At 55.5% G+C, this 26,785-nt stretch overlaps 11 protein-coding genes across 11 annotated transcripts; 6 read left to right on the forward strand and 5 right to left on the reverse strand.

Moving 5' to 3' along the window:
- Positions 1 to 841: 841 nt before the first annotated feature.
- Positions 842 to 2,312, reverse strand: JN550_009980 (uncharacterized protein; the record flags this gene model as incomplete). The annotated part of the gene is made up of 4 exons (XM_049308184.1): positions 842 to 1,110; positions 1,172 to 1,930; positions 1,990 to 2,183; positions 2,299 to 2,312. 4 exons carry the CDS (start codon positions 2,310 to 2,312, stop codon positions 842 to 844), a joined length of 1,236 nt encoding a protein of 411 aa, XP_049168098.1.
- Positions 2,313 to 2,959: 647 nt separating this feature from the next.
- JN550_009981 (uncharacterized protein) lies at positions 2,960 to 3,702 on the reverse strand (the record flags this gene model as incomplete). Its single annotated transcript, XM_049308185.1, has 3 exons — positions 2,960 to 3,143; positions 3,202 to 3,606; positions 3,665 to 3,702. 3 exons carry the CDS (start codon positions 3,700 to 3,702, stop codon positions 2,960 to 2,962), a joined length of 627 nt encoding a protein of 208 aa, XP_049168099.1.
- A 791-nt stretch (positions 3,703 to 4,493) lies between these two features.
- JN550_009982 (uncharacterized protein) lies at positions 4,494 to 6,122 on the reverse strand (the record flags this gene model as incomplete). The annotated part of the gene is made up of 1 exon (XM_049308186.1): positions 4,494 to 6,122. The coding sequence occupies one exon, from the start codon at positions 6,120 to 6,122 to the stop codon at positions 4,494 to 4,496; it is 1,629 nt and encodes a 542-aa protein (XP_049168100.1).
- An 822-nt stretch (positions 6,123 to 6,944) lies between these two features.
- On the forward strand, positions 6,945 to 7,721 carry JN550_009983 (uncharacterized protein; the record flags this gene model as incomplete). Its single annotated transcript, XM_049308187.1, has 4 exons — positions 6,945 to 7,379; positions 7,434 to 7,492; positions 7,545 to 7,609; positions 7,666 to 7,721. The coding sequence occupies 4 exons, from the start codon at positions 6,945 to 6,947 to the stop codon at positions 7,719 to 7,721; spliced, it is 615 nt and encodes a 204-aa protein (XP_049168101.1).
- A 458-nt stretch (positions 7,722 to 8,179) lies between these two features.
- On the forward strand, positions 8,180 to 8,923 carry JN550_009984 (uncharacterized protein; the record flags this gene model as incomplete). The annotated part of the gene is made up of 1 exon (XM_049308188.1): positions 8,180 to 8,923. One exon carries the CDS (start codon positions 8,180 to 8,182, stop codon positions 8,921 to 8,923), a length of 744 nt encoding a protein of 247 aa, XP_049168102.1.
- Positions 8,924 to 10,084: 1,161 nt separating this feature from the next.
- Positions 10,085 to 12,231, forward strand: JN550_009985 (uncharacterized protein; the record flags this gene model as incomplete). Its single annotated transcript, XM_049308189.1, has 6 exons — positions 10,085 to 10,682; positions 10,869 to 10,910; positions 11,007 to 11,203; positions 11,372 to 11,566; positions 11,633 to 12,052; positions 12,121 to 12,231. 6 exons carry the CDS (start codon positions 10,085 to 10,087, stop codon positions 12,229 to 12,231), a joined length of 1,563 nt encoding a protein of 520 aa, XP_049168103.1.
- A 1,013-nt stretch (positions 12,232 to 13,244) lies between these two features.
- On the reverse strand, positions 13,245 to 16,082 carry JN550_009986 (uncharacterized protein; the record flags this gene model as incomplete). Its single annotated transcript, XM_049308190.1, has 1 exon — positions 13,245 to 16,082. The coding sequence occupies one exon, from the start codon at positions 16,080 to 16,082 to the stop codon at positions 13,245 to 13,247; it is 2,838 nt and encodes a 945-aa protein (XP_049168104.1).
- A 584-nt stretch (positions 16,083 to 16,666) lies between these two features.
- JN550_009987 (uncharacterized protein) lies at positions 16,667 to 18,314 on the forward strand (the record flags this gene model as incomplete). The annotated part of the gene is made up of 2 exons (XM_049308191.1): positions 16,667 to 16,751; positions 16,891 to 18,314. The coding sequence occupies 2 exons, from the start codon at positions 16,667 to 16,669 to the stop codon at positions 18,312 to 18,314; spliced, it is 1,509 nt and encodes a 502-aa protein (XP_049168105.1).
- Positions 18,315 to 18,950: 636 nt separating this feature from the next.
- On the forward strand, positions 18,951 to 20,768 carry JN550_009988 (uncharacterized protein; the record flags this gene model as incomplete). The annotated part of the gene is made up of 5 exons (XM_049308193.1): positions 18,951 to 19,167; positions 19,248 to 19,608; positions 19,742 to 20,004; positions 20,155 to 20,439; positions 20,512 to 20,768. The coding sequence occupies 5 exons, from the start codon at positions 18,951 to 18,953 to the stop codon at positions 20,766 to 20,768; spliced, it is 1,383 nt and encodes a 460-aa protein (XP_049168106.1).
- Positions 20,769 to 20,890: 122 nt separating this feature from the next.
- Positions 20,891 to 23,025, reverse strand: JN550_009989 (uncharacterized protein; the record flags this gene model as incomplete). Its single annotated transcript, XM_049308194.1, has 4 exons — positions 20,891 to 21,855; positions 21,915 to 22,410; positions 22,474 to 22,789; positions 22,841 to 23,025. 4 exons carry the CDS (start codon positions 23,023 to 23,025, stop codon positions 20,891 to 20,893), a joined length of 1,962 nt encoding a protein of 653 aa, XP_049168107.1.
- A 569-nt stretch (positions 23,026 to 23,594) lies between these two features.
- JN550_009990 (uncharacterized protein) lies at positions 23,595 to 26,639 on the forward strand (the record flags this gene model as incomplete). Its single annotated transcript, XM_049308195.1, has 6 exons — positions 23,595 to 25,010; positions 25,070 to 25,457; positions 25,520 to 25,746; positions 25,810 to 26,020; positions 26,085 to 26,179; positions 26,247 to 26,639. The coding sequence occupies 6 exons, from the start codon at positions 23,595 to 23,597 to the stop codon at positions 26,637 to 26,639; spliced, it is 2,730 nt and encodes a 909-aa protein (XP_049168108.1).
- Positions 26,640 to 26,785: the final 146 nt, after the last annotated feature.

The raw sequence follows: 26,785 nt of genomic DNA on the forward strand, positions 1-26,785 counted from the left end.
CGGAGGGACTCGAGAGCCAGGCGACCAGGCTCGTGTTGGGTATCATGCAGCAGCAGGCTGCGGGTCCAGAACGTACTATCAGGAATAGACGCTTCATCAAGCATTTGGGACAGTGTGGCATTGGGCGTACTTTTCAGGTAGTCCGAACTCTATACTTTTTAAAATAACGTTAATCCATATAACTTCTAACCCCACTTGCTCAAGACTTTGAAGAAGTCAATAGTAGCCATAACATTGTAATGACACAATCTCACACAAATGGCTACTAGGACGAGATATGGTGTTGTTGAATTATCGGTCCTGGCTCGAATCAGACACGCAAATACATACCCACCGCTCAATAGCAATAGCAGACACGCGCAGCAAGGACAGAAATATAAACCATTGTGTATGGGTGCTCGAGCAAATAAATAAAGACTTGTATATAGACAAACGGGCAACCTAGACTCACGAACGCCGGAAAATGCAACGAGGTTCCTTCGAAGCTTCCTTCCTGCCAAAAACCAAACAAGGGGGCATCCATCACCAAAAAATGACATACGAGAGATGTGATACACAAGAGACGCTTTCCACCCAACGCGTCGGGTAGCCAACATGTTTCCTCCTCCACCACCAAGACTCAAGGAAAACGAGGTGTGTTCTCCAGTCAGCCAGCCCTCATTCCCTATTGCCGGTTCTCGCGTTCGACGTCGAGTCCGCAATCAGGGTCTGTCCAAGGAACGGCTCAAATCTCCCCATGCCCAGTCGCCTACACTCCGCGGTTCGGCATGACGCTGCAATGGTATAGCGCGAAGCGAGACGCGGAGGGATTTCTGTATATATAATATAGCTATATGACATCTTACGACATCATGTCCGACGGCGGGTCGTTCTTGGTGACCCAGCGCTTTCCGGCGTGCTCGAGCCAAGAGCGGGCGTGCGGGCGAGCCGTCTGGCCGCGGAAGAGCTTGATGTCGCGCTTCTCGGCCATCTGCACCGTGTTGCCGACGGCGCGCGTGACCAGGCCCTGGGCGTCCTCGATGAAGCGCTTGGCGTTTTGGGCCGGCTTGTTCTTGCCCGTGACGAAGATGTACACCACGACAATGATGGCGATGACGATGATGATGGCCACTGTGACACAGAGAAATTAGCAACGGTCTCGGCGTGTGCAGCGTGCCGGTCGTGTACTTACCGCAGATACCCAGGCACATCCACTTCTTCTTGCGGGTCTTCCGGGCCGTGGTGATGGCTGTGTTCATCTCGACGTTGCCCTTGTCGAAGTTGTCGACCGTCTCCTCGGCCTTCTGCGTGATGTCCGTGACCAGCTCCTCCTGCTGGACGACGAGCGTGTCCATGTCCTGGAACAGCTGGGCCAGCTCGATGAGCTGCTGCTCGATCTTCTGCAGCTGCGCGTGGCGGTCCTGCACGGCGCTCAGCACCGACTGGGCCTGGCCGCGTCGGTTGCTCTGCATCAGGGCCTGCTGGAAGATCTGGCCGCCACTCGGGTCGTCGACAGCGGCTCGCACCTCGTTCTCGTCGGCCTCGGGCCTCACTATCCTGTACTGCCGGGCCATCTGGTCCTGGTTCTTCTTGCGGAAGTCGGCCTCGACTCTCTGGTACTCCCGGATGGCGTCCTTCAGGCGGCGGTCGATGCGGTCGACCTGGGCCTTGTTCTTGGGCGTGCCGCTCTCGGGGTTGCTCTTGAGCATGCGCACGCGGTCCACGAGGGTGCGGTAGTGCGACATGGTGTCGCTGCTGAGGCCGTCCAGCTGGCGGTTGGTGTTGCTGCCGGCCGAGCTGTCGGCGTCGTTGAGCGAGCGGTCCTGCAGCATCCTCATCTGGTTCAGGTTCTGGTCTATCGTATCGATGCCGCGGCCAATGTCGGCACACTCGTTCAGAATGGCGTTGGGGTTGGCGTTCTGCGAAAACGACGACATCTCGACGTTGTTTGCTGTCCCAATTGTAAGCTTCTGACGGGACGGGCCGCAATCCAGGCACTTTGATACGCACATCCATATTCACTGGGATCATTAAAAGGGTTCGCACCATACTGGTTTCCTCCTCCTCCTCCTCCACCACCACCGCCGCCGTATGCATTGTTACGAGCGCCGCCGGCTCTTGGGCCCGAGGGTAACCCGCCACCAAAACCACCGCCGTTGTTGTTGCCTCCTCGGTCATCAAAGGGATTCGGTCGCCCGCCGTATCTATAAGTCAATCGGATGTCAGTCGATCAATCAATCAATCAAGCAAGCAAGCAAGTGAGCGCTTGGGTTGCGTCGGCAGTTTGGTGGTTGCCGTCCTGGGTCAGGGGTAACATACCCGTACTGTGCCATCTTGTCAGCGTTCAACGATATACAATTGAGTAACAGGATAAAAAGAAAATCATAAGATTAGAGTTTGGACAAGAAAGCAGAAGTCAAAGCCCCAAGCCAAAGCTCGAAATTGCAGGCGAGAATGACATAGGTGCTTTGTTGAAACAGTCGGGGACGGGGGTGAAACACTCACGCTCATCTTTGCTGGTGGCCGCCGAGGCGCGCGCGCAGGCGATTTCTGGTTCCGGCGCTGGTTGGTAGGAGATCGCTGGACTGGCGCTGTCCGTCCGGTCGGTGATTATCGACGACGCTGGGTTGGTCGGCTCTGCCGCGGCCGGTTGCTACTGGGGCGACGATACTCGGGATGAAGATTGAGGGAAGGACAAAGAAAGAACTCGCTTTCTTCCGCTCGTGTGGTGTGTGAGGCGAATAGGTAACAGGAAAGCAGGAGCAGAGTGTGAGAGTTGGACGATGGGAACTGGAGCCTGGGTAATCACTTTCGTACACGACCTACAGGACCTACAGGACCTATGCCCCTACGGAGTACCTACTAGCCCAGCATATGGACGCCAGGGATGCCCGCCAGACCGTTCGTTTCAACGAGCTGAGGCCGGTCGGGTCTGGGATTCGGGGGCTTTGTAGCAAGTTAGGGGCCCCTTAGGGTGAGATCAGCGAGCCTTGCCCCCTTGTTTAGCGTCTTGGCGGCCAGTTTCCTCCAGCAGACGGCGAGGACCCTGGCCTGCCTGGCCCGTCTGGCAAAACCCTGGGGGAGCCTCGCGGGCCAATCGTCGGCCTCGGTCGTCAGCTACCAGAGGCAGTGCATCCAAACTTAGCATTTTGGCTTTTCTCAGTCTACCATGGTAGTGTGGAGACCGAAAGGGGAGAGAGAGCCTGGAGAGCCCACTCTCACCTGGGGGTCGGGCTCTGTCTGTCGAATGTCGAGCTCGTGCAACGCAGACCGTACGACTCGATGCCTGTCGCCAAACCAGCGCCGCGGTTCCATCCAGCTCGAGGTCGGTTTGGCCTGATCTCTGCTTCTGTGGTTTCAGGTCTGCTCGGCGTCGACAACCTCGCCTTCTCAGGGCCAATGGAACTCGCAGTGTGTTGGCTGCCGTCGATCGCGTCGCAGACGCCGACCAGGTCCCTGCCGCCCGCCATGCAGGGGCCAGCCCTGCAACCATGCAACGAAATGCGCGCTCTGCAGCCGTTGGGTCTTGGGGTTGGACTACGTATTACTATGGCATTGTACTGGGTCTGAGCCATGGAAATCCAGCCGTGGTTGCTCTCGACGTCTTCATGCCGTATATTTGTGAAGCTATTCACGGGTTCCGCAGCAGTCTTGTTGTGATTGACTTAACCGTCACTTGACTGACGTGCCCCAGACCTCCGAGACTTCGCCAGCACCGTGCATGTCCTGCCACTAACTAGGTCTTACATCGTATACGGGAATTGCGCAGAGTGGGACTGATGAGAAGGCCGCAGCCTTATATGGAGTAACTTGCGTCTGGATAATCCATAAGCTAGGACTTTGCAGATCAGTCGACAAAAACCACGAAAGATGACATAATGACAATTTCTTTACTTTGGTATTGTCAATTGTGATCAAAGATCTCATGCAGACAGTCGTCACTGGGGTTAAAACGGTGTCTTACATGCGCGGCTATCCCGCCGGCCAGATCTCACTGGCAAGTCATAAGACAACTATATACATAGATTTCTTGCCTTGATGTCACCAAACTTGACCTTTTCTCTTCTCGAAAGTGCAGGTCCTCATACAGGGAAAGGCCTACAGACTGGCGGCAAGCGTTATAGTGATCACAGCACTGCAATGCTATACACAGCCTTGGAATTTCCGACTATCCTTTGGCTGAGACATGCAGTACAAATCACACGGTGAAGAGGGCCACTCCATGCATGGTCCACAAATGGGGCCGGTTGCGTTCTTCGATTGATGCAACACAAGGCCCGCTCGATCTAGTCTTACATGAGCATGATTATATCTTGGGGCTTGTGAGTGAGCCACTGTCTTTCTGCAGATGCAATCGGGAGAGTGCTTTACGCATGAGGCCATACGAGCAGCAGGAGGGCCGTTAAGCCAAGTAGTGGTCCAGCATGCCACATTATGATATACCCAATGAGAGTCATGCGGCTGCAATACAACTGCCATGCCTCCATCCAACCTGGCTGAGCTGTATCCAAAGATCATCTAGGCTTGATCTTGGTCCAGCCATTCGAGCTCCTCTCCTTATCCCTCGTCCCGGCCGTATTTGCAGTCGCGCCCGAGATCCTGGTGTCGGACGAGGCGTGGCTCCTGATCGTGTTGACGCTCATGTAGCTCTCCAACCCGTACCTGGGGGCCCTCCCCTTGGACTGGGGCGACCCCCCGACAAAGACGCCGTCGTCGAGATCGTTGGGACCAAAGTCACCACCCTCAATCAGCTCCCACTCCGGCACGGGGGCATCGTTCGCCAACCGCGACTTCAGCTTGTCAGCCAGTTTTATCGGGTTGGGCAGCTTGAAGGAGCGCGTGAACTCGTTGCCGGCCGTGCTGCTCAGCGAGGTGTGCGCCGTGCCATGCGACCAGGCGCCCATCTGGGGGGTTGCCTTGGCGAGGTCATTGCCCTCGCCATTGCCGCCTAAGGCCCCGTTGCGGGCCGGACTTCCATTCGCGTCGAGCATTGCCTGGGGAGGCTGGCCGCGATTTACAGACGAGCCGATCAGGAGGTTGTACAAATTTCGTCCAATATAGGTAAAGTCCTCGAAGCTGTTGTCGTTGTTGCCGACGGGGACACCCTGGGTGCGGCAGAGCCACACGATGTTGTAGGCGAGAAGACACACACCTTCGAGGAAGGCAGTGTAGTTATTTGATTCGTCCTTCGAAAACGAGGCGAGTGGTTTGTCCAAGAATAGCGGCCTTGGGTGAGGCACATGGCCGTACTGACGGTCCAAGGGATCGACCGGTAATGGGGACGCGCCTGGAAAGCTGACCTGTCCATGTTGGTAGGACGACGCTAGGGAAAATATGGTCGGCTTGGGATAGTCGTTGTGAGGAAGTGTGATCTCGGCAGGAAGCTTGATGGACAGGTAGTGTGATGCTAGCCATAGCAAATGTGCGATATGACCAAGAGATGCCGAGATGTGTTCGGGATGTGTGCCTTCGCGATGGTTAGGACCCTCTCCAGTCCGCTTGTTCCTATTCAACTTACTATTGAGATGATGTAGGTCGACTATTTCCAGTCCCCCTATCTTGTATTCAAATCGAACTGGATTGCCTCGCCTCACGCGTTGGAGCCTGTACAGCTTGGCAACCTCGGCGCACAACGCACCGCGGTATGCCGCCATTGCCCCATGGTCTTGGTTCCAGCGAAATTTGCTCATCGAGATGGCCTTTTGGGTCTCTTCCAGCTCCCTCCTTCTCCGCGCAGCTATTCCCTGTGATGCAGAGGCAAGATCCGTCTTGCGCCGGGCTATGGCTGCCTTGCGGTCTTGGATCTCTTTCTTGGCCTCGTCAACCTCTTTCTGCAGCTTCTCGGCGGCTGAGATGATCTGCTCTGTTCGCAACTTTGCCTTTTGTTCCTCCGAGTGGCTGTTTTCTGTGTATGTATGCGATGCTCGGCCGGCGGAGGTCGTCGCTGCGTCTGCCTGGCCGTCCTGGAGGAGCGCATTGACTCGCTGTTCGAGCTCGTCCATCTCGATGAGGACCTGAGCGTTGGCGATGCGCTTCTCGTACAGCAGATTCCGGGCGTCCATCGCACACAGAAACGGGAGCCTCTGCGGATGGTGCCCGCGCTGGCATATGTCGCACATGGCGTTGCCGGTTCTGGGGTCCATGGTGCTCGAGATGGGGCGCGATCACGGACGGCCGGTCGCTTTCGGGGTTGCGGCGGGCTGCCTATCGAGGGTAACCGCCCTTGAGTTGGGAACTATACAAGTCGGATCGCCCAGCGGTTTGCATGTTCGCCGAGCTCGAGTGGTCCGACGTCCTGTCTGGGGTGAGGAGGGCTGAGGAAGGCTGGCGACCTGGAGATGGAATGCCTCGTCAGATGCTCAAGTGACGTCGGGTGGGTACGAAGTTACAATGGAGCTGGGCGCCTTATCGCCGTTATCGCGCCGCCGAATCCCTGCAGGTGTCACCTGCACGCGGCAGGGGTGTCTCGGGACTCGGGGCCTGGCAGTGTGGCCGTCTGGCAGTTTGGCAGTCTGGTCGTCTGGGGTCTTGGGGCGCGCAATCCTGCCGCTCAACTTCTTGGGCAGCGACGCGTCTAGGTCGTGCTCGGAAAGTGACGAGGGCAACGTATGCGCTATGCCCAAGCCAAAGTGCTTTTTTCTGTAGAACTGGATCTGTCTGGGAGTTTTCCCATCTCTGATGTAGCACACCAGTCTGCGAACTGCTCGTTCTATTGATACCTACCTATATATTACACCCGTCGAGTTGGTACCTTGTAAAACCGTTCCTGAGCCCCGACTCGACTCGGCTCACCGTCACACACGAATGATTGCCTGAGGCGCACTCGTCAACCCATGCCTTTGACTTCTCACAATTGGCGAAACGCTTAGCAGAAGGTGCACAGTGTGTCTTGAGGGGCCACTCCAGGGCCCATACTTCCATAGAAACGGCGCCGCAGCTCCTCGTCCGAGAAAGAGCCGCCTGCCATGTCTTCCACGCCCCAGCGCTCGCCAACCAGGGAGTCGGCCAGCCAGAGCCAGGAGGACATCAAGGGGTACGAGTTCGTTAATGAGGTGCCAACGCACGGAGACGAAGACATCGACGACCACTCGATGAGCGATAGCATGCCTCTTGCGGGTACCCAAATCAAACAATCCCAGTCACAGACGCGGACTCACGTTCCGGACATGGAAGTCGACGAGGGAACAGCCGCCGCTATCGATCAGCGAAGACATCAGACGCACACACCAGAACCCCAGCAGCGGCGAAGCCAAGGGGTTTCGGCACAGCAGACGCCTAGCACGCCAGGCCGCCTTGCCCCTTTCGACTGGGAAGACTTTGAGAGCCGCTACCAGAAGGCACTTGCCGATGCGGACCAGCAGGAGAGCGAGCTCTTGGACGAGTTCGAACAGCTCGTAAAGGTGAGGATCTCTCGCCGGTCAAAGCCTCTCTTCAATACTGACACATGGACAAAGTACTTCAACGTTTGGGCTTCTGCAGCCTCGAGCCACGACAACGAGAGGGCGGTCAAGAGGTGAGACAGATGGGTAGGCTTGCTATCGGAAGCCCAGCTAACAGCCATGCAGACTGCAAACTCGGACCAGATACGTTCACCTATCGGAAGAGAAGCTGAAGCAAAAGAAGGAACACCGTAAGTCTCGAGCCTTGAGGTGTGTGTGGTACCCTGCGCTAAGTGAAGTACTGCAGTTTCCGAGGTCGTCAAGGCGTTCCAGAGCGCACTGGCTCTCCTCAGCACAGCATAGTAGAGCCAGCTCATACCCTATCATAAGTATACGCGCAGCTCCAATCTCCGGCTGGACTGCCTGGCCACTGTCTTTGGACCTATAGATACAACAGAGCATGTACTTGGAGTTTCTCTGCTTGCTAGGACGGCGGAACAACTTTCGTTGGGACAAGGGATGATTACGATGCTTATGAGCTATGATGAATAATGAAATGCATATATTGGATTATAATTCCAGTTCAAAATGGCAAGAATTGTGCAGCTCTCATGTCCCCATGGATGAATCTCTTGTATAGAGCATCTTGATTCGTCCACCCTGGGACTGTGCGTAGACTGTGCGATTTTGCTTCAAACACAGTACACGTCCATAACTTTTTGATGCCTGCAGGGGTCCTTGCATGACCTGCGCTCAAACGTCAGTCACGTCCGTCGCGTTCTGCCTCGAGCATCTTTCCTTCACAACAACACAACTCATTCATGGCTTCTACGGCAGCTGCCAAAGCTGCAGAGATCTCCCAGGTCTGCATCTCCATGTCCAACCAAGCATCTTGTCAACGAACTGACCTGGAACAGACAGAAATAGAAGCGTTCCATGCCGAGCATTTCTCAGGCTCGGCCACCCAGCTCTTTACGACCGATTTCCTCAATCCGTCTTCCTCACAGGCGCACGATGAATTCTACGAAGGGTACTATGAGGAATACGAGGAAGAGGACGATGGCCTTGGCTACTATCCTGACGGTGTCAAGCGCACCTTGACCGATGAACAAATCGCCATCTTCCGTCACTCCGAGCTCGAAGCATTGCGTCGCAGTCAAGAGAGGAGTGCGGAGAAAGCAACTTCGAATCTCGCAGAACTCCTCAACACTCCGGTGACGGACCGTGAGAGTGGAGAGGTGCCCGAGGCTGAATTGTCCGAAGGCGAAGAGGGCGAGATAGAAGCCGACACTCCACAGCCAGGCGCTTCGGGTCCACCTTCCAAGAAAAAGAAACGAAAGAAGAAGTCGAAGAACAAGAACAAAACTTCACACCCAGGTTCCGAGCAGCCGCAGAAAGGCGATGCTGGGTGGTTCAAGAAGACGGTCAAACCCGACCTGCGCAAGAGAACTTGGGATGTTGTGGAGGCTGGCATGGACAGCCTCGATTACGATGGCCTTGAGGCAGGCAATGCTACCGGGAACGGGCTGGCTGCGCAGAGGCGAAAGATCTCGTATGATGACTGAGTAAGTCGCGGCAAGGCAAAAAGAAATATGACCTGCCCAAGGTCGGCGCAGGTGCGGACTGTGGGAACGCCGGGAGGGCTTTGCTCGCACGTGTATTCCAGCGGTAAGGTCAGTCACCCTTGATTCTAGTTGCCCCAACTCCTTTCACATGATGAGAACCTTTTGTATCGTCATCCTTAGCCGGAAGCCTGGGCCATGCTTGGTTGAAGTCAGCTTGCTGATGGAGATCAAGCCTGTTCCCCGGGCGCATGTCGAGATAAATAATCTTCTCTCTGACACCATACCATCGTCCGACACCAACTCATTGTACTGCCTTGGTTGCTATCAGTCGCTAATGCATTGCACAGTACCTACTGCCACTATCTCGTGTCCGTGAACGTAGGGTATACCCGTCCCAGAGCATGTACCGCCTTCCCATCGCAGCTGTGGCACTTGCATCCCAACGGGACAGAGAAAGCCCAGGCAGACAATTTCTGCCCTGCAGCCCTGACCCTTTTGGGGACGCCGTTGTATCTATTGCCATCAAGATGATCCCGTGTCCGCGAGAAGTTGTTTGTAGACTGAATAGCAGGCACGATCCCGTCATGGACAAAGTCTCGGGGTGCGCAGCATATGTAGGTACCACCAACGTGGCATTCTCAGAGGAGAGACGCCCACGACAGGAGCAACAGTCGACGATATACTTTGGGCGAGTGGCTGGCTTTGATTGGTTGTTGGGAGCTCCAAAGTGACAAGTGATAGAGCTGAGCCCTTTGCAGGCGGCTCGATTGTCTTACAATATGGACGCAAGACTAGATACATGTCTATTCGGTGAGAATACATTCCCCAAGACCTGCAGCCTAAAGGCATGCAGATTGGAACATGAGTAAGCTACATGATCACAGAGATCGATGTTTCCAACATGGTTTACCTAGGTGCCGTTTGTGCAGTTTCCCAACTGGTGATGAGTAACGGCACGCCGAGCAGCGTCTCGTTTGCAGAACCGGGCAGTCCAGCCGCCAGCCCAGGCAACAGCATCGGCCCAATGCCGCCAGATAGAAAATGAAGAAAGAGGGAAAGATGAGAATAAACCAGATGAAAGCCTTGAAATAGTGCTACGTGCCTACCAGAGCCTGCCTTGTCAAAGCCCCCATCCCGTATGTACATTCTTACCAGCAAAGGATGAGGTGCTTTGCTGGCTTGCATTCGGGCTTGTCAAATTCGACCCAAAATGCGGGGAGCGCACGGGCCAGACATGTTGATTTCGCGCCCTCACCTCGCCCGGTTTTTACGGGGGACCCAGTCGAAAAACAGCCCAGCCCAGCCCAGCCCAGCGACAGGCCCGGCGGCTTTGGCAGGCTCAGGCTCTGGCTCTGGCTCAGGCTCAGGCTCAGGCTCAAGGCTCAGCCCGCCGGCCGCCCTGGCAATCCGTCGTCCGCAATCCACAGACAGCCCGCAATCTGGACGAGGGGTTCGCTCGCTATCGCCAGTCAACATCCCACTTTGGCCATTTCTATTATCGACGTCCCGCCCAAAAATCACCAGCGGATTCGGGCGGTTGAGGCCGACGTTGGACTTCCACTCGCCCACGAGCGACGCCCATCTAATCGACCTGCCGCAGCAGTATATCTATTCTCACCTCTTTCGCCAGCCGCAGCCATCCCCAACCACGTGCCCGTCGACGTCCCCGCGACGCCCACCACCATCATGTCGCGGGTCTACGCCGAGGTCAACCAGAACATGCCCAGAAGCTATTGGGACTACGATAGCGTCAACATCAGTCAGTCGCACCTCCTGTCGCGTTTTGTCAGAGCCCGTCCGGCTCAGGAGAGGGGGGCAGGGTTCGCGCCTATCCTGGCTGCATCCAGCCCTTCTTTCTCTGGAGTCCCCACGTCGGGACATGTTTCTGTGCTGTTTATGCTGGCCCTGCTCCTCAACCTGATGCTGACCGATATCTGATTACTAGGCTGGGGTGTTCTGGAGAACTACGAGGTCGTGCGCAAGATCGGTATGTCTGCCTCCTCCCTAGACAATGCCGGCAAGGCAGTCTCTGCTTCCTCCCGCGACGAGCCGTGACTAATCCGCCTCCCCTCCCGCAAAACAGGCCGCGGCAAGTACTCCGAGGTTTTCGAGGGCATCAACATCGTCAACTACCAGAAATGCGTCATCAAGGTCCTCAAGCCCGTCAAGAAGAAGAAGATCAAGCGCGAGATCAAGATCCTGCAGAACCTTTCCGGCGGGCCCAACATTGTGGCACTCCTAGATGTTGTTCGGGACAGCCAGGTATACGCCAACCCCATAGTATGTTTTGGATGTTATTGACGAAGGGGGGGCTGCTGCATCTCTCGTCGGTCCAGCCACCGCGCTGGCCCCACGGGGATGCCCTGTCCTCCGCATGTGCTTTTGTTTTGGGCCATATCATATGCGCATGTGTGTATATCGTGCTGACCTCTGCTCTCTCCTATCTAGAGCAAGACGCCCTCGCTCATCTTCGAGTACGTCAACAACACCGACTTCCGAAGCTTGTACCCCAAGTTCAACGACATCGATGTCCGCTACTACATCTTCGAGCTGCTCAAGGCGCTCGACTACTGCCACAGCAAGGGCATCATGCACAGAGACGTCAAGCCTCATAACGTTATGATCGATCATGAGAACCGAAAGGTCAGTCTGGATCCCGGTCCAACTCTCTCCCCCTGCATCGCAATAATAAGCTCACCTCCATCGCAGTTACGTCTCATCGACTGGGGTCTCGCCGAGTTCTACCACCCCGGCACCGAGTACAACGTGCGCGTGGCGTCCCGATACTTCAAGGGACCAGAGCTGTTGGTGGACTTCCAAGAATACGACTACAGCCTGGACATGTGGAGCTTGGGCGCCATGTTCGCCTCCATGATCTTCAGAAAGGAGCCCTTCTTCCACGGCCAGAGCAACTCGGACCAGCTCGTCAAGATCGCCAAGGTGCTCGGTACCGACGATCTCTTCGACTACCTGGACAAGTACGAGATCGAGCTTGACCCCCAGTACGACGACATTCTGGGCCGCTTCTCCAAGAAGCCCTGGCACAGCTTCGTCAACGCCGAGAACCAGAGGTTTGTCAGCAACGAGGCTATCGACTTCTTGGACAAGCTCCTCCGCTACGACCACCAGGTATGTATTACCCTCTCCACCATCCTCGCTCTATGCGAAACAGAACGCAGGCTGACACGGCATATCAGGAACGACTCACTGCCAAGGAGGCCATGGCTCACGCCTACTTTGCACCCATCCGAGATGAGGCAACTCTGAAGAACTACCTTGGAGGTGCAAAGGTCAGCTCAGAATCTTGAAGAGAGGGTCTAGCTGGTCCTCCGCCTACCTTTCCCATCTAGTCCCCTCTTTCTCGAGATACCCCCCGACTCATAACCACTTGAGGCATGACCATGTTGTTGGATTTAGCCATTGCGCGCAATATGTACCTGAGAGTCGCGCCGTCGCAAGGGGGGGCTCAGATGTTGTGAATCACACCGGCAATGCCTTTTGGCTGTTCCTCATCAATGGACAGGACCCTGCGCCAAAGACTAGGGGACTGGCTCAGGCCACTGGCCGACATTTATGAGAAAATTCAAATGCCCGACTACAAAGGCCCATCCTCCTCCTAACCCCCTTTTTTCCTCCTGTCAAACCAATTCCCCGCGCACACCTCGTCTCGAGCCCCCCCTTCCCGGATCCAAAACTTTGTAGGAGCACAATCCTGCGTGGGCCCCCCGAGAATGCATTTGTTCAACTCGCGGAAGGGGCCCAGCGGGGCCCCGGATGGGTAGATAGACAAGATGGATTTGCGTGTTTGGCGTTCCGCGGGCTGAACCAAAGGCTGGCAAATATGTTGTTTTGAGGCAGCAACTCTAATGCGAATCGATTTTTTCCCCCGTTCCACTCCTCCTGTTCTTGTATACTTGATAGTGATGCCATCCATTGTCGCCTATGAGAAAAGCAACTAGCAATCGACTGCTGCGATCACGGTCAACGCCCATCTCGGGGAATCATTTGACTGGTATTTAAATTTCCTATGTGGCTATGTGCACGACCGAGACCGGGCCTGGCTTTGTAGAGAGGTAGAGGGAGTCCAGACAACGCCGAACCTCCCTACATACGATGACCATGATCCCCTCACAGCATCGACTCTCTGCGCGCCATTCCCTGATATACTAAAGCCCCCCGGGACATGATATATATACAAGCACGCCCTCCAGCTATCCGCATCTATATCTATATATACACCCTACCAACCACCATCCCCTGCCCCCTACCCTACCCTACCCTATCCTGACGCACCCAGCGCTGACTTGCCCCTACACCCACGTCACGCAGAGCACGTGAAGCAAAAGTCCCGCCCGCACACGAACCCATCGACGCCGCAACGCCGCCGCGCGCTCGTCCCGCCCCCGGGCGTGCTGACCACGCTGCCGACGGGGCTGGCGGCTCCGTTTGCGTTCTCGTCGCCATCGCCCGTCCTCCTCCCCGACCGGCCGGCCGACGGCGTCCCCAGCAGCACGCCGCGCGCCAGGGGCGAGCTGTGGACGGCGTTGGCGGCGGTCCGCGACCGCGGGGTGGTGGTGATCGAGGAGGCCTGGAGGAGGCCGTGGGCGTGCCTGTGGGTGCGGCGCGGCGTGGAGAAGGCCGAGGAGGGAGGTGGCCCCGAGAGGAAGGCAAAGTGCGAGGCGGCGCGGGTGAAGCGGGCGCGCAGCGAGGCCGTCGAGGTCGGGGTGCGGGCGACCGAGGACGACAGGATGCTGAGCTCGTCGTCGTCGTCCGACGCGTCCGACGCGTCGGGGACCAGCGAGGTGAGCGTGCGGCGCTTGGTCGACGGGGTTAGGCGGCCGGCGCTGCGGCCCGAGGATGGCCGGGAGGTCGTGGTGGAAGTGCGCTGCTTCCTCGGGGTTTGCGGGTTCGCTGTAGAGGCCGGCGCCAAGGGTTTTCGGGGTCCGGAGATACGGGGGTGAGGCGCGTGCTGTGGTTTCGGGGCCGAGGAAGATGGTGTTTTTTCTAGGGACGGGCCTGTTGGCTGCTGCTCGGGGGCTGTTGTGCTCAATCGTGTAGCGCCTTCTGGCAAGGGATCTCGGTGACTGGGCCGTACCCGCAGCACGCTGGGTGAAGTCTCCACGTCCTCTACCAGCTTGAAAGCAGGTGATGTCGGGCGTCTCGTCGTTTTCGCAACGGGGCTGCTTGGCTCGGAGTCTGGGATCTCTGCAAAGTCCGAGTCCGGCTCAGCGATAACCTCGCTTACTTCCCTCGGTGATCCTATCTCGTAGTGTGACGGGTCTCCAAGCTCGACGGACAGGTCTGCGGAGATATCCCCTTCGGCCTCTTCTTGATCACTCCCATTATCCGCGTCGGCATTGACTTCGGTGTTGGGAACATCGTCGGGGTTACCGGACTCCGTCAACTCCGGAATGCCCGGCTCCGTTATGTCCTCGGGTGACCTGGCTTCCTCAAGTAATTCGTGGCCGGCAACGCCTCCGGAGATAGTCTTCGGTGCTATTTGTGAGGTCTGATCCGTTGCACCTTCTCCTGCGTCGCCACTGGTAGTGTTGATAGTCTCTAAACCCGGAGGAATAGGCAAGGAGGAGCTCGGTGCCTGAGAATCGGCAACTGTTCGTCTTGACAGTGAAGAGCTGGGCTCTTGGGAGTCCGGGACAGTCCGATCCTCCGAGGCCGAATTTGGGTCTAGCAAACCCGAAACCACGAGAACGCGAGCCTCGGTATCTTCAAGCTGCTCGTCCACACCAGCATCTGCCTGCTTCGGCCCCGGGACTTCTGGCACTGCAGCAGCTTCGGGTTGCGGGTTTTCTCGTGCTGGGGACCTGACTGTCTTCGGTTTTGGCACCACCGCGTTCGGTTCTGGAGGTGGCGTGATAGCCGGATCGTCCACATGGTCACATTTCTGCCTTGTCTTTAGCCACTTGATTTGACTGTAGAACTCTGTTTGCTTTCGCCATCGTGCAGATCTCCGGTTGTTGGAGTCGGAGGAGTCATCGGTGACGGGGGTCTGCTCTTGCATTCGGACCCCTGTGACTGCCCGTTGTTGCGTTAACCTGGAGTCACCACGTGCGCTCGCGGCCGATGGTATCACCCCGGGAAGATCCTCGCTTTCTGAAGCAGATTCGTCGGTGGTGGTCGATGACCCAGCGCCCAGATCAGATTCCAAATGCTCCGGTACAGGATGCTCTGGGATTTCCGAGGAAACATCGGGCTTCTTTCTCGGCCGTCCGGGCCCCCTCTTCGGTGTACTTGTAGCTCCTACCGCTGCGCGGCTTCCCGTGACGTCCAAAGTTTTCGTGGTGACAGGAGGATGTGAGGTTGCGCTCGGGTTCGCCATGAGTTGCTTCGCAGTCCGAGTTTGGAGATTGTGGACTCTATCCTCACTTGACAAGCCCATCAATATTTCATCCTCCTCTTCGTCTTGGTCCTCCCATTCGTTCTCGTCGTCCTCCTCGTCCGTGACATGCACCAACAGTGACTTGGGCGTCACGTCTTTGGCAGTGGCAAACCTCCGATAAGGCTCATGTTTGAAGTGGTCAAAAGGATCAAGACTTTGACCGCCAAAAAGCGAACTCAGGCCTGGGTAAGGCTGAGACGGATAGCCAGGACCGCGATTGCCTAAGCCTGGGTAGCTTTGTAGGGGAGCTGTGGAGAGCTCGGGAGTCTGCCATGCGGGATCAACAGGACCCGATGTAGCATCCGTGTTGAAGGCCTGTGATCGTTGCCAGCCATCTTGTAACAAACTGGGGCCGCCGTAAAGGCTTGGCCTGGCTGGTATGGATGGTCTTGAGCTGGGCCTGGCAGGCCTCCCCAGTGGCTTCCGCGGCTCGTCTTGGTCTCGGTCATCTTCGTCTTCGGGCTTGTCCTCGTCGTCCTGAAGCGACTTCAGATGTCCGTTGTCCACGATCACCTCGCCGGTGCGCAGGTCAATCTCGTCGCCGACGCCCTCGAAGTCCTGGGCGTACTTTGCGAATATGGCCTCGAACCTGGACTGCAGCTTGAAGGCCGACTTGGCGCGCTTCTTGTCCAGCTGGTACATGGGGTCCTGGCGCGCCTCGAACTGTGTTGCGGTGAGCGACAGCTCGTCGTCGTTGGCCTCCTCGTCGTCATCGTCCCAGGGCGCATGGCCAACTCTGGCCCGTTTCGCTGGCGGCTCCATGTCGGAGAGACGGTTGTATAATAGTCCTGGAATAGGGACCCGTACATGTGGTCGCCTAGGCCGCTTGTGGTGTCGAATGTTGTGCGTTCGTGGACAGGGCCATAGCTGCTGCTTGAATGTGAAGACGTCGTCGGCCTCGATAACTTTGGGGACGATAGGCCGTGAATGAAAGCAGTCGTTGCGACCCTGCACTAACGTTAAGAATCGCACCCCACGTTTGGGGCCCGTTGGCAGGGGTAACGGGTGAAGAGGAAGGCCAAGGCCCTGAAAGGCTGCAGGGTTTAGCGGCTGCGAGTTCGAGTTAGCGGCGCATCAGGTGGCTCAGGCGGGCATGAAGCTTGTGACGTCGGGGCTTGGGGCGGGCAGGCGGGCAGGCGGGCGGGCATCCTTCACACCACCTAGCACCACCTAGGCATCTATCTTCTAGTTAATACCTGCACGTAGGCCGACCGCGTTCGTTCGTGCGTGCCTCGACCAAGACCTGTTCCACCCAGCATCTTCTCTGGCCTGGCTTGCCTCCAGCGTCTCGGTATACGCACAGCACAAAGAGAGCGCAGCATGGAAAGTCGGCGACCCTCGTCACCATGTATTGTCAAAAGTGCCGCTCGCCCCTCAAGCTCGATAACTCGTTATCCGAGCTGAACCCGGCAGCATACGACCTGTTAGTAGGTTGGTCACCCCGAACCTTGCCCGCCGTGATCCCAAGAGACTGCAACACATGCTTGTTCCCTCTGCGTCTCTGTCTCCTCTTGACAAGCAGGTGGATGGCCAGATCTGGGCTAACCCTCGACTCCGTCTGGCTCTTCAGCTGCCTCATCACAGCAACAGCAGCACCCCAAACGCCAACCCGTCGCCCCTCCACCCGCCTACCCCCAGCACGAGGAACGCCGAGGCTTCTACGACAAGATCGCAAGGAACTCGCCCGCAGCCATGTTCAAGAAGCAGGGTAGCACGCACAGGGGTGGCGAATCCTATGTCTTCCTCACCGAGTCGCAACTTGGCCCCCCGCGACTGCCCGTCCCCAAGGAACAGCCGAGTCCGAGGCAGCGGAGGCGCGAGTCCATGTCCGGGGACACGACCTCGCCGCAGGACGCAAGATTCACCCAGCCCCACGAGGCCGAGCGCATCAACAAGCTCTTCGAGATCTTATCCGCGCGCTCCGATATCGATCATCCCGTCTGCGTCGAGTGCACCGACTTGCTGGTCGACGAGCTTCAGAAGAGGTTGGAGCAGGCGACTAGGGAGCGGAGCCTCTACGCCGAGTACCTGAAGCAGCAACAGGCAGACGTGCCGAGCGAGGAGGACATCGCCGCCACGGAAAAGGCCCTGAAGAAGGCTCAGCAGGACGAGGAGGCGGCCTTTCAGTTGCTGTTGCAACTCGAGAAGGAAAAGGAGGAGTTGGATGGCGAAATGGCCGCCCTTGAGGCCGAGTCGCGCGCTCTCGATGCTGAGGAGGAGCAGTTCTGGCGCGAGCGGAATGCCTTCTCCGCCCAGCTGTCCGAGTTCCAGAACGAGAGAGACAGCGTCAACTCAAAGTTCGATCACGATTCACAGCAGCTCACCAAGCTGCAGAGGGCCAACGTCTACAACGACACCTTTTCTATTCATCACGATGGGCATTTCGCGACCATCAACGGTTTGCGACTCGGAAGGCTATCGAACATACCCGTCGACTGGCCCGAGATCAATGCCGCTTGGGGTCAGTCACTGCTGCTAGTCGTCACCGTGGCAGATAAGCTGGGCTTCAAATTCGAGAACTACGAACCCTTGCCTATGGGGTCGACATCCAAGATCATTCGCTACGACCACGCCTCGCCCTCGTCCAGCCGCCTGGGAGGTCACCGCAGTGGTCCCCCGCCGGCTCCCAAGAAACACGTCTTGGAGTTGTACTCCTCGGGAGATCTACCCCTGAATCTGCTTTGGCACCGGAAGTTTGATACGGCAATGGTCGCCTTTCTCGAGCTGGTCAGACAACTCGGCGCATATGTGCAGCAACAGACGAAGTCGGATGCGGACAGAGACGGTTATGCTACCCCACCGCTCACTCTGCCTTACAAGATCGAAGGCGACAAGATTGGCGACGACAGGATCGGGCACTACAGCATCAAGCTCGGCATTGCCAACGACGAGACTTGGACCAAGGCCTGCAAGTTTGTGCTGACATGCTGCAAATTTCTGATTGCGCATGCCAGCAACGTCAGTCAGAATACAAACGGGCGCGGCTCTAGTTGATTTGGGATGTCATTATAGCAAGGCGTTCGGAGTTCCGGTTTCAACGTGCGGTGTAGGGCCGAACTTGTATAGCTATGGACCACCTCCGGCATGCTATCTGTAGATTGGGGGGTACCGCAAGAAGCAAGTCTCGGTTAAGCGCGGGATTCTTCTATGCGATCGTATATATATTGTCCCAAAAGAGCCTAGTACTCTTGCATCTTCCTCAGTACAGGTCCACAGCGGGCCTCAGAGCTGCGAAGTCCTGGATTACCTGGTGGGTTCGTTTATCACGAAGATGTGTAACCTCGAAATGTTCTTGATAGCCAGGTTGCAGCCCATTGGCTCTGGAAATGTGTCATTTGATTATAGTATAACTGGCGAGCCGCGACTAACCACGACCCACAGTAACTTACTGGTAAACTAACAGTATCCACGGCACTAACGTTAGTCTGACAAATGAAGGGCGCACTGCCGATCCCGGCCATTCTTATAAGTTGAGCAGACATGTATTGCGCAAGTTTTCAGAAAGAACCAGTCCTATAACCGCATTCCCATTGCAGCAACTCGCAACCCTCGCTGTCAAGAGTGCCAACGACAGGACTCTTGTGAAAATCCGCTTAGTTCCCATAACGACTGGCTGCAGGCTTTGCACCAATGGCGACTGAGGTCATGGCGAGAGCGTCTATACAGCTCGAGCCTATAGAACGCTCTTCAGGTGCCAACACCACCGGCAGTGACACTTCACAAGTCGAGGATGGTGATCTTGCCCTCACGGCATCGAGACAGGAATTCTCTCTGCCGCCAGTAGACGGCGGCAAGGACGCCTGGCTCTTCTTGGCAGCATGCTTCGCCGTTGAAGCCCTCGTCTGGGGTAAGTTGAACCGCTTCGACTTTGTATATACACGCCTAGAGATGTACAACAACAACATGGCACTGACAACACCCGCGCAGGCTTCCCCTTCTCCTTCGGCGTCTTCCAGGACTACTACGCGACAACGCCGCCGTTCGCGGGGTCGCCCAACATCGCCGTCATCGGCACCTGCGCCATGGGCCTGATGTACCTGACGGCGCCGCTGACCTTCGGCGCGTGCCGCGCCTTCGCCCGCTGGGCCCGCTGGACCCCCATCCTCGGCCTGCTCGTCATGTGCGCCGCCCTCGCCGGCTCCAGCTTCGCCGCCACCGTGCCCCAGCTCATCGCCACCCAGGGCGTCCTGTACGCCCTCGGCGGCGGCATCGCCTACACCCCCTGCATCCTGTACATGGACGAGTGGTTCGTCAAGCGCAAGGGCCTGGCGTACGGCATTATGTGGAGGTGAGTCTTCTCCTTTCCGGCAGCATCAGATATTGCCCCCCCTGCCCCCTCTGGCGGAACGAACAAACAATCCTCAGCTCCGGACCGGGTGGTCATCATGATGGCACGATGCTGACGCAGATGGACATCGCAGTGGAACTGGCCTGGCGGGTGTCGTCCTCCCGCTCATGATGGAGAGCCTCCTGGCGCGCTTCGGCTACCAGACGACGCTGCGGCTGTGGGCCGGGCTGCTCTTCGTGATCACGGCGCCGCTCTCGTGGTTCGTCAAGCCCCGGCTGCCGGTCTCGCACGGCGAGAGTAGAGCCCGGCCCTTCGATCTGAGGTTCCTGGGCCTGCAGCACTTCCTGGTGTATCAGCTCTGCAATATTATCGAGGCCATGGGATTCTTCTTGCCCAGTAAGTCCACATCCGGTCTGCACCTCTTGTCTATAAAGATTACCTCCCATTCTTTTCGTAAACCATATATATGCATGTGCTTGATACGCCTTTCATAAGCATTTTAACTATACAACAAAACAGAGTTACTAAAGCATTGAATACGAACAGCCATCTACCTCCCATCGTACGCTCGCACGTCTTTCGGCGCCGGCCCGCTGATCGCGGCCACGACCGTCCTCCTGGTCAACGTGTCGTCCGTGTTCGGGTGCGTGGCCATGGGCTGGTTCACGGACCGCTTCCACGTGACGACCTGCATCCTGCTGTCGACGCTCGGCACCACGCTCGGCGTCTTCCTCATCTGGGGCCTGTCCTCGTCACTGCCCGTGCTCTACTTCTTTTGCGTCCTCTACGGCCTCTTCGCCGGCTCCTTCACCAGCTGCTGGCCCGGCATCAGTAAGTGAACTCCTCCCCTAGCAGGGCGGGGCCGGATTAAGGGGTAAACTGCTAACCATTAATGTCTCACAGTGAAGGAAGTTTCCGTCGTCGGCGGCCGGCGCTTCGGTTACGTCGACCCTACCATGGTATTTGCCTGGCTCGCAGCCGGTCGCGGCATTGGCAACGTGGTCTCGGGCCCGTTGAGCGAGTCACTGTTGGGCTCGGCGGCTGCTTGGAAGGCCGGTGCTGGGTACGGCAGTGGGTACGGTGGACTGATCGTGTTCACGGGCGTCACGGCACTATTTGGTGGTGCGAGCTGGGTTTGGAGGCGTGTTGGGTTTCTATAAAAGGCGGATGGTTTTAGACGCACGTATCTAAGTTACCCCAGAGCCATAGATGGTACCAAGAGCTATACGACAGATCTAGCACCCAGCTACTTACTCTCTCCTCTGCATCAGTCAATCTGCTATTATAGATGAGCTTCATCAAGACCCACTGACCCCGGCATGGGGCTCCTCCGTCTCGCCTGTACTAGTCTCACAGTATTTGCCCGCTCCGTGACGGGGTGTGTGACTCTATCTAAGAAGACACAAGCTCCACTTGTAACGTAGAGGATCTTCCGCCTCGAAACGTCTCCCTTGGTCCTAAGCAAATGGTCTAGCTGCCTCAGCTCAGCGATGTTCTTCTGATGTTCGATCTTCTCGACTCCATCAATGACGAATATGATTGCGGATGGGGCCAGCTCCAATAGAGCCTCTAAGATTTGGAGTGCTGTCTTGACGCCTTTGCTCGTCTCTTCCAAATCCCTTATATCGATATCTAGCCTCTTGAAACTCTTCTTTTCAAGGCTCCATTGCTCATCGACTTCGTCTGGCATCAATGGTAAGAGCTGTTGGATCAAGGAATAGAGCAAGGCCACGGTTCCAGCCCTGTGTCTCGAAATGCCCTTGTCCTGGAACGAATACTCTCGCTTGTGAAAGAACGCCACCGCAGGTATATCCACGCCGGAGCTTGCTTCGTAGATATGGTATGCGGCAACTCTCAAAGGCTCCTCGGAGCCCTCAATCCCGGCGTCTTCGATCCAGAGGACGCTCGCTTGCCCTGACTCCTGTTTGGGGCTCAAGACCCAGGTTCGTAATCGGTCTATGATCTCTTCCGGTATCCGTGCCTGTCTCGCCTTGAAGCTCTGAAGTTCTTTCCTGACCACGGTTTTGTCGTCTTCCGCATACCTCTCGGCAGATCCGAAATAACTCTGTATGTCACTCCTGTTCTGCTTCGCGGCTTCAGGTGCTTCAAAACTTGGGGAAAGAATAGCTTTCTGTGCAAACCCCGGCGGCGGGCTTTGCCCACCATCATCCTCAGGGATTTCCATACGTGAGTATATACCTGCAAGTATTGTCTTCTCTTCATCGCTGAGTAATTTGTCTCGAAACTCTGTTCTACGATTTAGCCGCGCCAACAAAAAGTCCGAGTCACAAAGGGGCGAAGCATACCTGGCAACATCCTTTGTGCGTTGGACGAAAGCAATCCGGCTGCATTCCGGCCAAGGCTTATTTGCATCATAGATTCCGCCAACTCAGAAAATCTTCTATCAACAAACTGTTCTAGCTGGCGACGGTTCTTTTCGGCTATATACTCTACGTCGCCTCTGATATCGTGCTTGAGAACTTTGACACGTCTCTGTGTTTGGATAGATGTCTCTCTCTCCACACGTTTGATGAGGAGTCTGATGTCTTTGACTCGGCTGTCGATTTGCTTGTCGTAGAACCTACTGTTGAATGCCTTTCTGAAGCGCATACCTGGACTCGAGTACCACGTCATCATCTCGCACAGAAATTTGAAGACTTGGACGTAGAGCTCCACGATAAGCTCCTTCATTTGCGGGCTACTCGATATGGCGGTGCTCTCTTGCACGAATCTTAGGTCAGCGCTCATGTCTGCTAGCGCGCGCGAGAAGCCTTCTGCGATGTGTTCGTAGTTCACGGAGGCCTGTTTCCGTGGTCAGTTATGGTTCCTGACAACTCATGTGCTAGGTTAACAACCTGTTCTTACCTTGACAACAGAGGATATTACCCCAGTGAATAGACTGGTGTATTTATCTCCACTGGGAATGACGCTAAAGAGCGCTTTGTGCCCTTCCAGTGTCTCTAGGAAAGACATTGTGTGATCCTTGGCTTTACCGAAGCCCTTCTCCTTCTTCGCGGCCCATTTAGCTTGCGCCTCGCACACTTCCTCCTGGAGAGACTCTATAGTCGGTAAAGAAGAAACACCTTCTAGTAGGCTGAGGTTGGGAAAGTGTTTCTTGAACTGCTCCCATGTCTTGGCTACTTCCTCACATTGTCTTTGTAAAAGTGCCGAATCGGACTCGCTTATTCATGATCAACAGCGGATAGAGCAAAAGCTTGTTTCAGAAACTTACTTCGCAGGTCGTTTGAACCGAAGCCATTCTTGCCATTCTGTATCTTCATTCTCCTTTGTTCTTTCATCTTTCGCCCATGTACCAAGGGATTGGGCCAGTGGATCATGTGGCATCTCTTCTGCCACCTTTTCGCTGTAGCGACGTACCAGAGAGGTTATTTCAGGCTCAAATCTGTCCTTGTCCATCTTCAACTACAATGAATGTGACTAATCTTGTACAGCTTCAAGTATAGAGGCACTGCACCATTAGGGACGACCTTAACATCAGCAACGCCGCTGGCGATTTTGGGCTGCCTCTGTAAGAGATAAGCCTGTTGGCTTCAGCTTACGACCAGGATCTTGCGCCTAGGCTCAAGATAGCCTGCTGCAGATGCCTATGCTCAAATGCGGCCAAAGTCACGTTCGATGCAGTACTATGATGGTACTTGGCGTCTTGTGACCAATTAGAGGTGCGGTTTTCTGGCCCCCAACTCCGCCCATAAGCTGTCTTTAAGTTGATTGGATTGCAATCATGCAACCAGTATCATCTCAATCCTAATCTGCATGGATCTTTTGCATTACACTGCCAACAACCTGATGAGACCCTGTCAAGTGAAGGGGCAGGTATTTCCGTCAGGCTTTCCCTTCATCCAGCCGAGAACGCTGTTCTTATAATCGGTTACATCCAACTCTAAAATTCTCCAACGCCGAAATAAGTACACGCTCAAAGAAAACTATCCTGGTTGATTTGTTCAGCCTCTTTAAATAACTAGAAAATGGCCGAAATCGAATCAATCAAGGTCGATCGCCCTCCAGCTCCGAGCGAAGGCGAAACAGATTCAGCGCAAGCGAACTCTCTTCAGTCGACTCCATCAACCGAAGAAGACCAAAGTAAAACCGAAGAACCACAAGATGACTCAGTTAGTCAAGCTCAGACAGGTGGCGACGTCAATTCAAAGGAGCCGCCTTTCACTAAAGGCGATGTTACTCGAGTCGAGCCTGTCAAAGTGGGCAAGAAACTTATTTGGAAGGCAGATGCAAAGTTGTACTGCCCAAAGAATGGATACCCGCATTCTTTACCTCAAGAGTTTGGGATCCGTAGATGTCCAGCTTGTTTCCAAGATCTGTTCAAACGGCATGTTGCAGAGGAGCCCGAACTGGTGGAAAATGCAGACGGCGACATTGTCTTGAAAGACGACATTGTACATGAAGTACAGATTCGGGATTCGGGGGGATACTGGCTTGGGTCGGAAACCTGGCCCACCAAATTCGATCTCCAGGAGGCCCGGAGGGGATTACCCAATGCTGGTCATCAAGCATTCCTCAAGGTTGTGACGGAACTGCGGACGACTCATCGCCCAGATAAGAACAGGTCGGCTTACGAGTCGCGCTACATCCTAGACAATGGTATCTTCGATAATCCGAGCGTAGGCATACGTACTCACAGCACTCTGCTTGAAATTAGTTCGGCTCCGTTCATACAGCTCCTGAGAAGGTTAGTTCCATATTACCCAGGAACTACCCTTGAGGGGAAAATTCTTCACATTCAGGAGCCTTATCTCGTCGTTGCATATCATATCAAGGAAATTGAGAATTTTCAGGCAACCTACGATGGATCCAAGGCTATTACTGAAGATGAAAGGGGTGCTTCATTGCCAGAACAGACATTCCCAGACAGATGCAACAAAGTGACACACTATCATATAGAGACTGTCCTCAGCTTCATCAAGGAGAACATCTGGAAAGACGCTATTGATCTGGAAATGGCCCGCCACCACCAGCCAGAACCGATGTGTACATATGCAATGCTCTGGCTATTATATGAGCCAGGAACGACCGTTTACATTGAGTCGGACGGGCGTCTAGCTGCCTACATTGTACAGGAAGTATATACTGACCCTGCTACACTCTCTCTGCCGCCAGAGCAGTTGAAGCCTTACGATGTTATCACCTGGTATCTGGATTTTGACGGTAGATACATCAGACGGTTTTCGAGAAATATCACAATCATGCCCTTCTCTGGGGAGAAACCAATCGCTTCATTGAGTATCATACCCAGCAAGTTCCAGGATGCCAAGGACCAAGGTGAAACCAAGGCTAGGTTGCATCAGGAGGGGAAACGTTGGTTCGAACTGCTCCGTGGTGGCTTGGTACGCTATACTGGGGACAACTTGGAGACCCCTAGACGATTCGTGAGTTCCCAATTGATTACTGCTCTAGTTTCTACGCCAGCTATTTACCCATCACACAGGTCGATGGCAGGGTCGTCGTTGATTGCAGTTCATACCATGAGACCAAACGACGCGAGAAGAGACGGCGACAGAAGAAGTCCAAATCCAGATCCCGCAAGAAAGACGATAGTGATGATGACAGTGATTCCGACGACGACGACGAGGAAGTCGATGCAGAGCCCGAACTGGTAGATGACCTTGGGGTTGGTACCCAGAAGTGCCCCTGCGATGAATGCATGGGGCTTCGACCACATCCTCCACAAAACTTCCGGTGGAAAGAGTACGACCTCATCAACCCACTCAAAGAGAAGACCCTCGAGCTACTAGAAGGACAGCATGACCCTTTGCATCGCTACCTGCTGTGCTCGAAACGACTAATGGGATTTGTCCTGAAAACCCGCAGTTGGGGTACGTCTCCATCGTTCTTATCGCACTCTTCTCTGGAGGTAAGGGACTGACTCCATTCCCAGAAATCCTCGATGTCAAGAATTGTGGCGACCCAGGCATAAACAAGGGGGCGATTGACATGCTCGTCATGCCTAAAGAGCGAAAGAAGATGATCAAGGCCTTGGTTCATCGTTTCCGTACTAACTCGGGCAACGACGAGGAAAAGGCTTGGAGTGCAGATTTCATCGAGAACAAGGGAGAGGGCAAGATATTTCTCCTGCACGGGTCGCCGGGCGTGGGCAAGACCTATGTATGGATAACACCACCCATCCTCCCCGCTGTGTGAAGTTACCGCCAACTAACAACACCCTAGACTGCCGAGTGTATTGCCGAGTTTACGGGAAGGCCGCTCCTTTCCCTTACATGTGGCGATTTGGGCAATAACGAGACTGTCGTAGAGAAGCAGCTCTCCAAATGGTTCAAATTGGCTGAGAAGTGGGGTGCTGTCATGCTTCTCGACGAGGCAGATGTCTATACTGAGAAACGCATGGTCGCGGATTTGAACAGGAACAGCATGGTTTCCGGTACGTCCTCGGTCAAATATTCTTATGAAGCGCCAGACACGGTATATTAACACGGCTCATTTAGTGTTTCTGAGATGCATGGAATACTATCGTGGTATCCTATTCCTGACCACCAATCGTGTGGGCTCCTTCGACGACGCCTTCATCTCCCGTATCCATGTGAGTTCACGTAGAGCACCTGCATAGCAAGTTGATTCAAACTAACTGCAGGCAACCTGATGAAAAGGTCGTCATCCACTACAAGGACCTGACGCACGACGACCGGACCAAGATCTGGAACCAGTTCTTCGACAAGCTGGAGAGCGACAAGCGGGGGATCCGGGTGCGCAAGAGCGCGCGGACGTACGTGCTCGAGGACGCCGACATGCGCGGCGTCGGCTGGAACGGCCGCGAGATCCGCAACGCCTTCCAGACAGCCGTCGCGCTGTGCGAGTACGAGCACAAGACGCAGGGCGAGCCCGGCGAGGCCCCCGCCCTCGAGCGCGACCACTTCGAGCAGGTCTGCGAGATGGCCCTCCAGTTCAAGAAATACCTCCACGAGGTCCACGGCGCCGATGAGGCCGAGCGTGCCGCCAAAGTCCGGGCCAGAGCCAAGGAGGTGGGGGCTTCGGAGTTCTAGGTCGTAAACTGAACTCCTAAACTGAGGATCAAGACGTGGATATACACACTGTAGACTGTTATAGGGGTCACTCACGATAGCGTTCCTGCGCAATCTAGAGGATCAGAAAACATGTCATATGAGATCGCTGACAACTAAGTCAGGTG

This window comes from Neoarthrinium moseri, assembly GCF_022829205.1.
Source record: "Neoarthrinium moseri strain CBS 164.80 chromosome Unknown scaffold48_Wmoseri_CBS_16480, whole genome shotgun sequence".
NCBI lineage: Eukaryota > Fungi > Ascomycota > Sordariomycetes > Amphisphaeriales > Apiosporaceae > Neoarthrinium > Neoarthrinium moseri.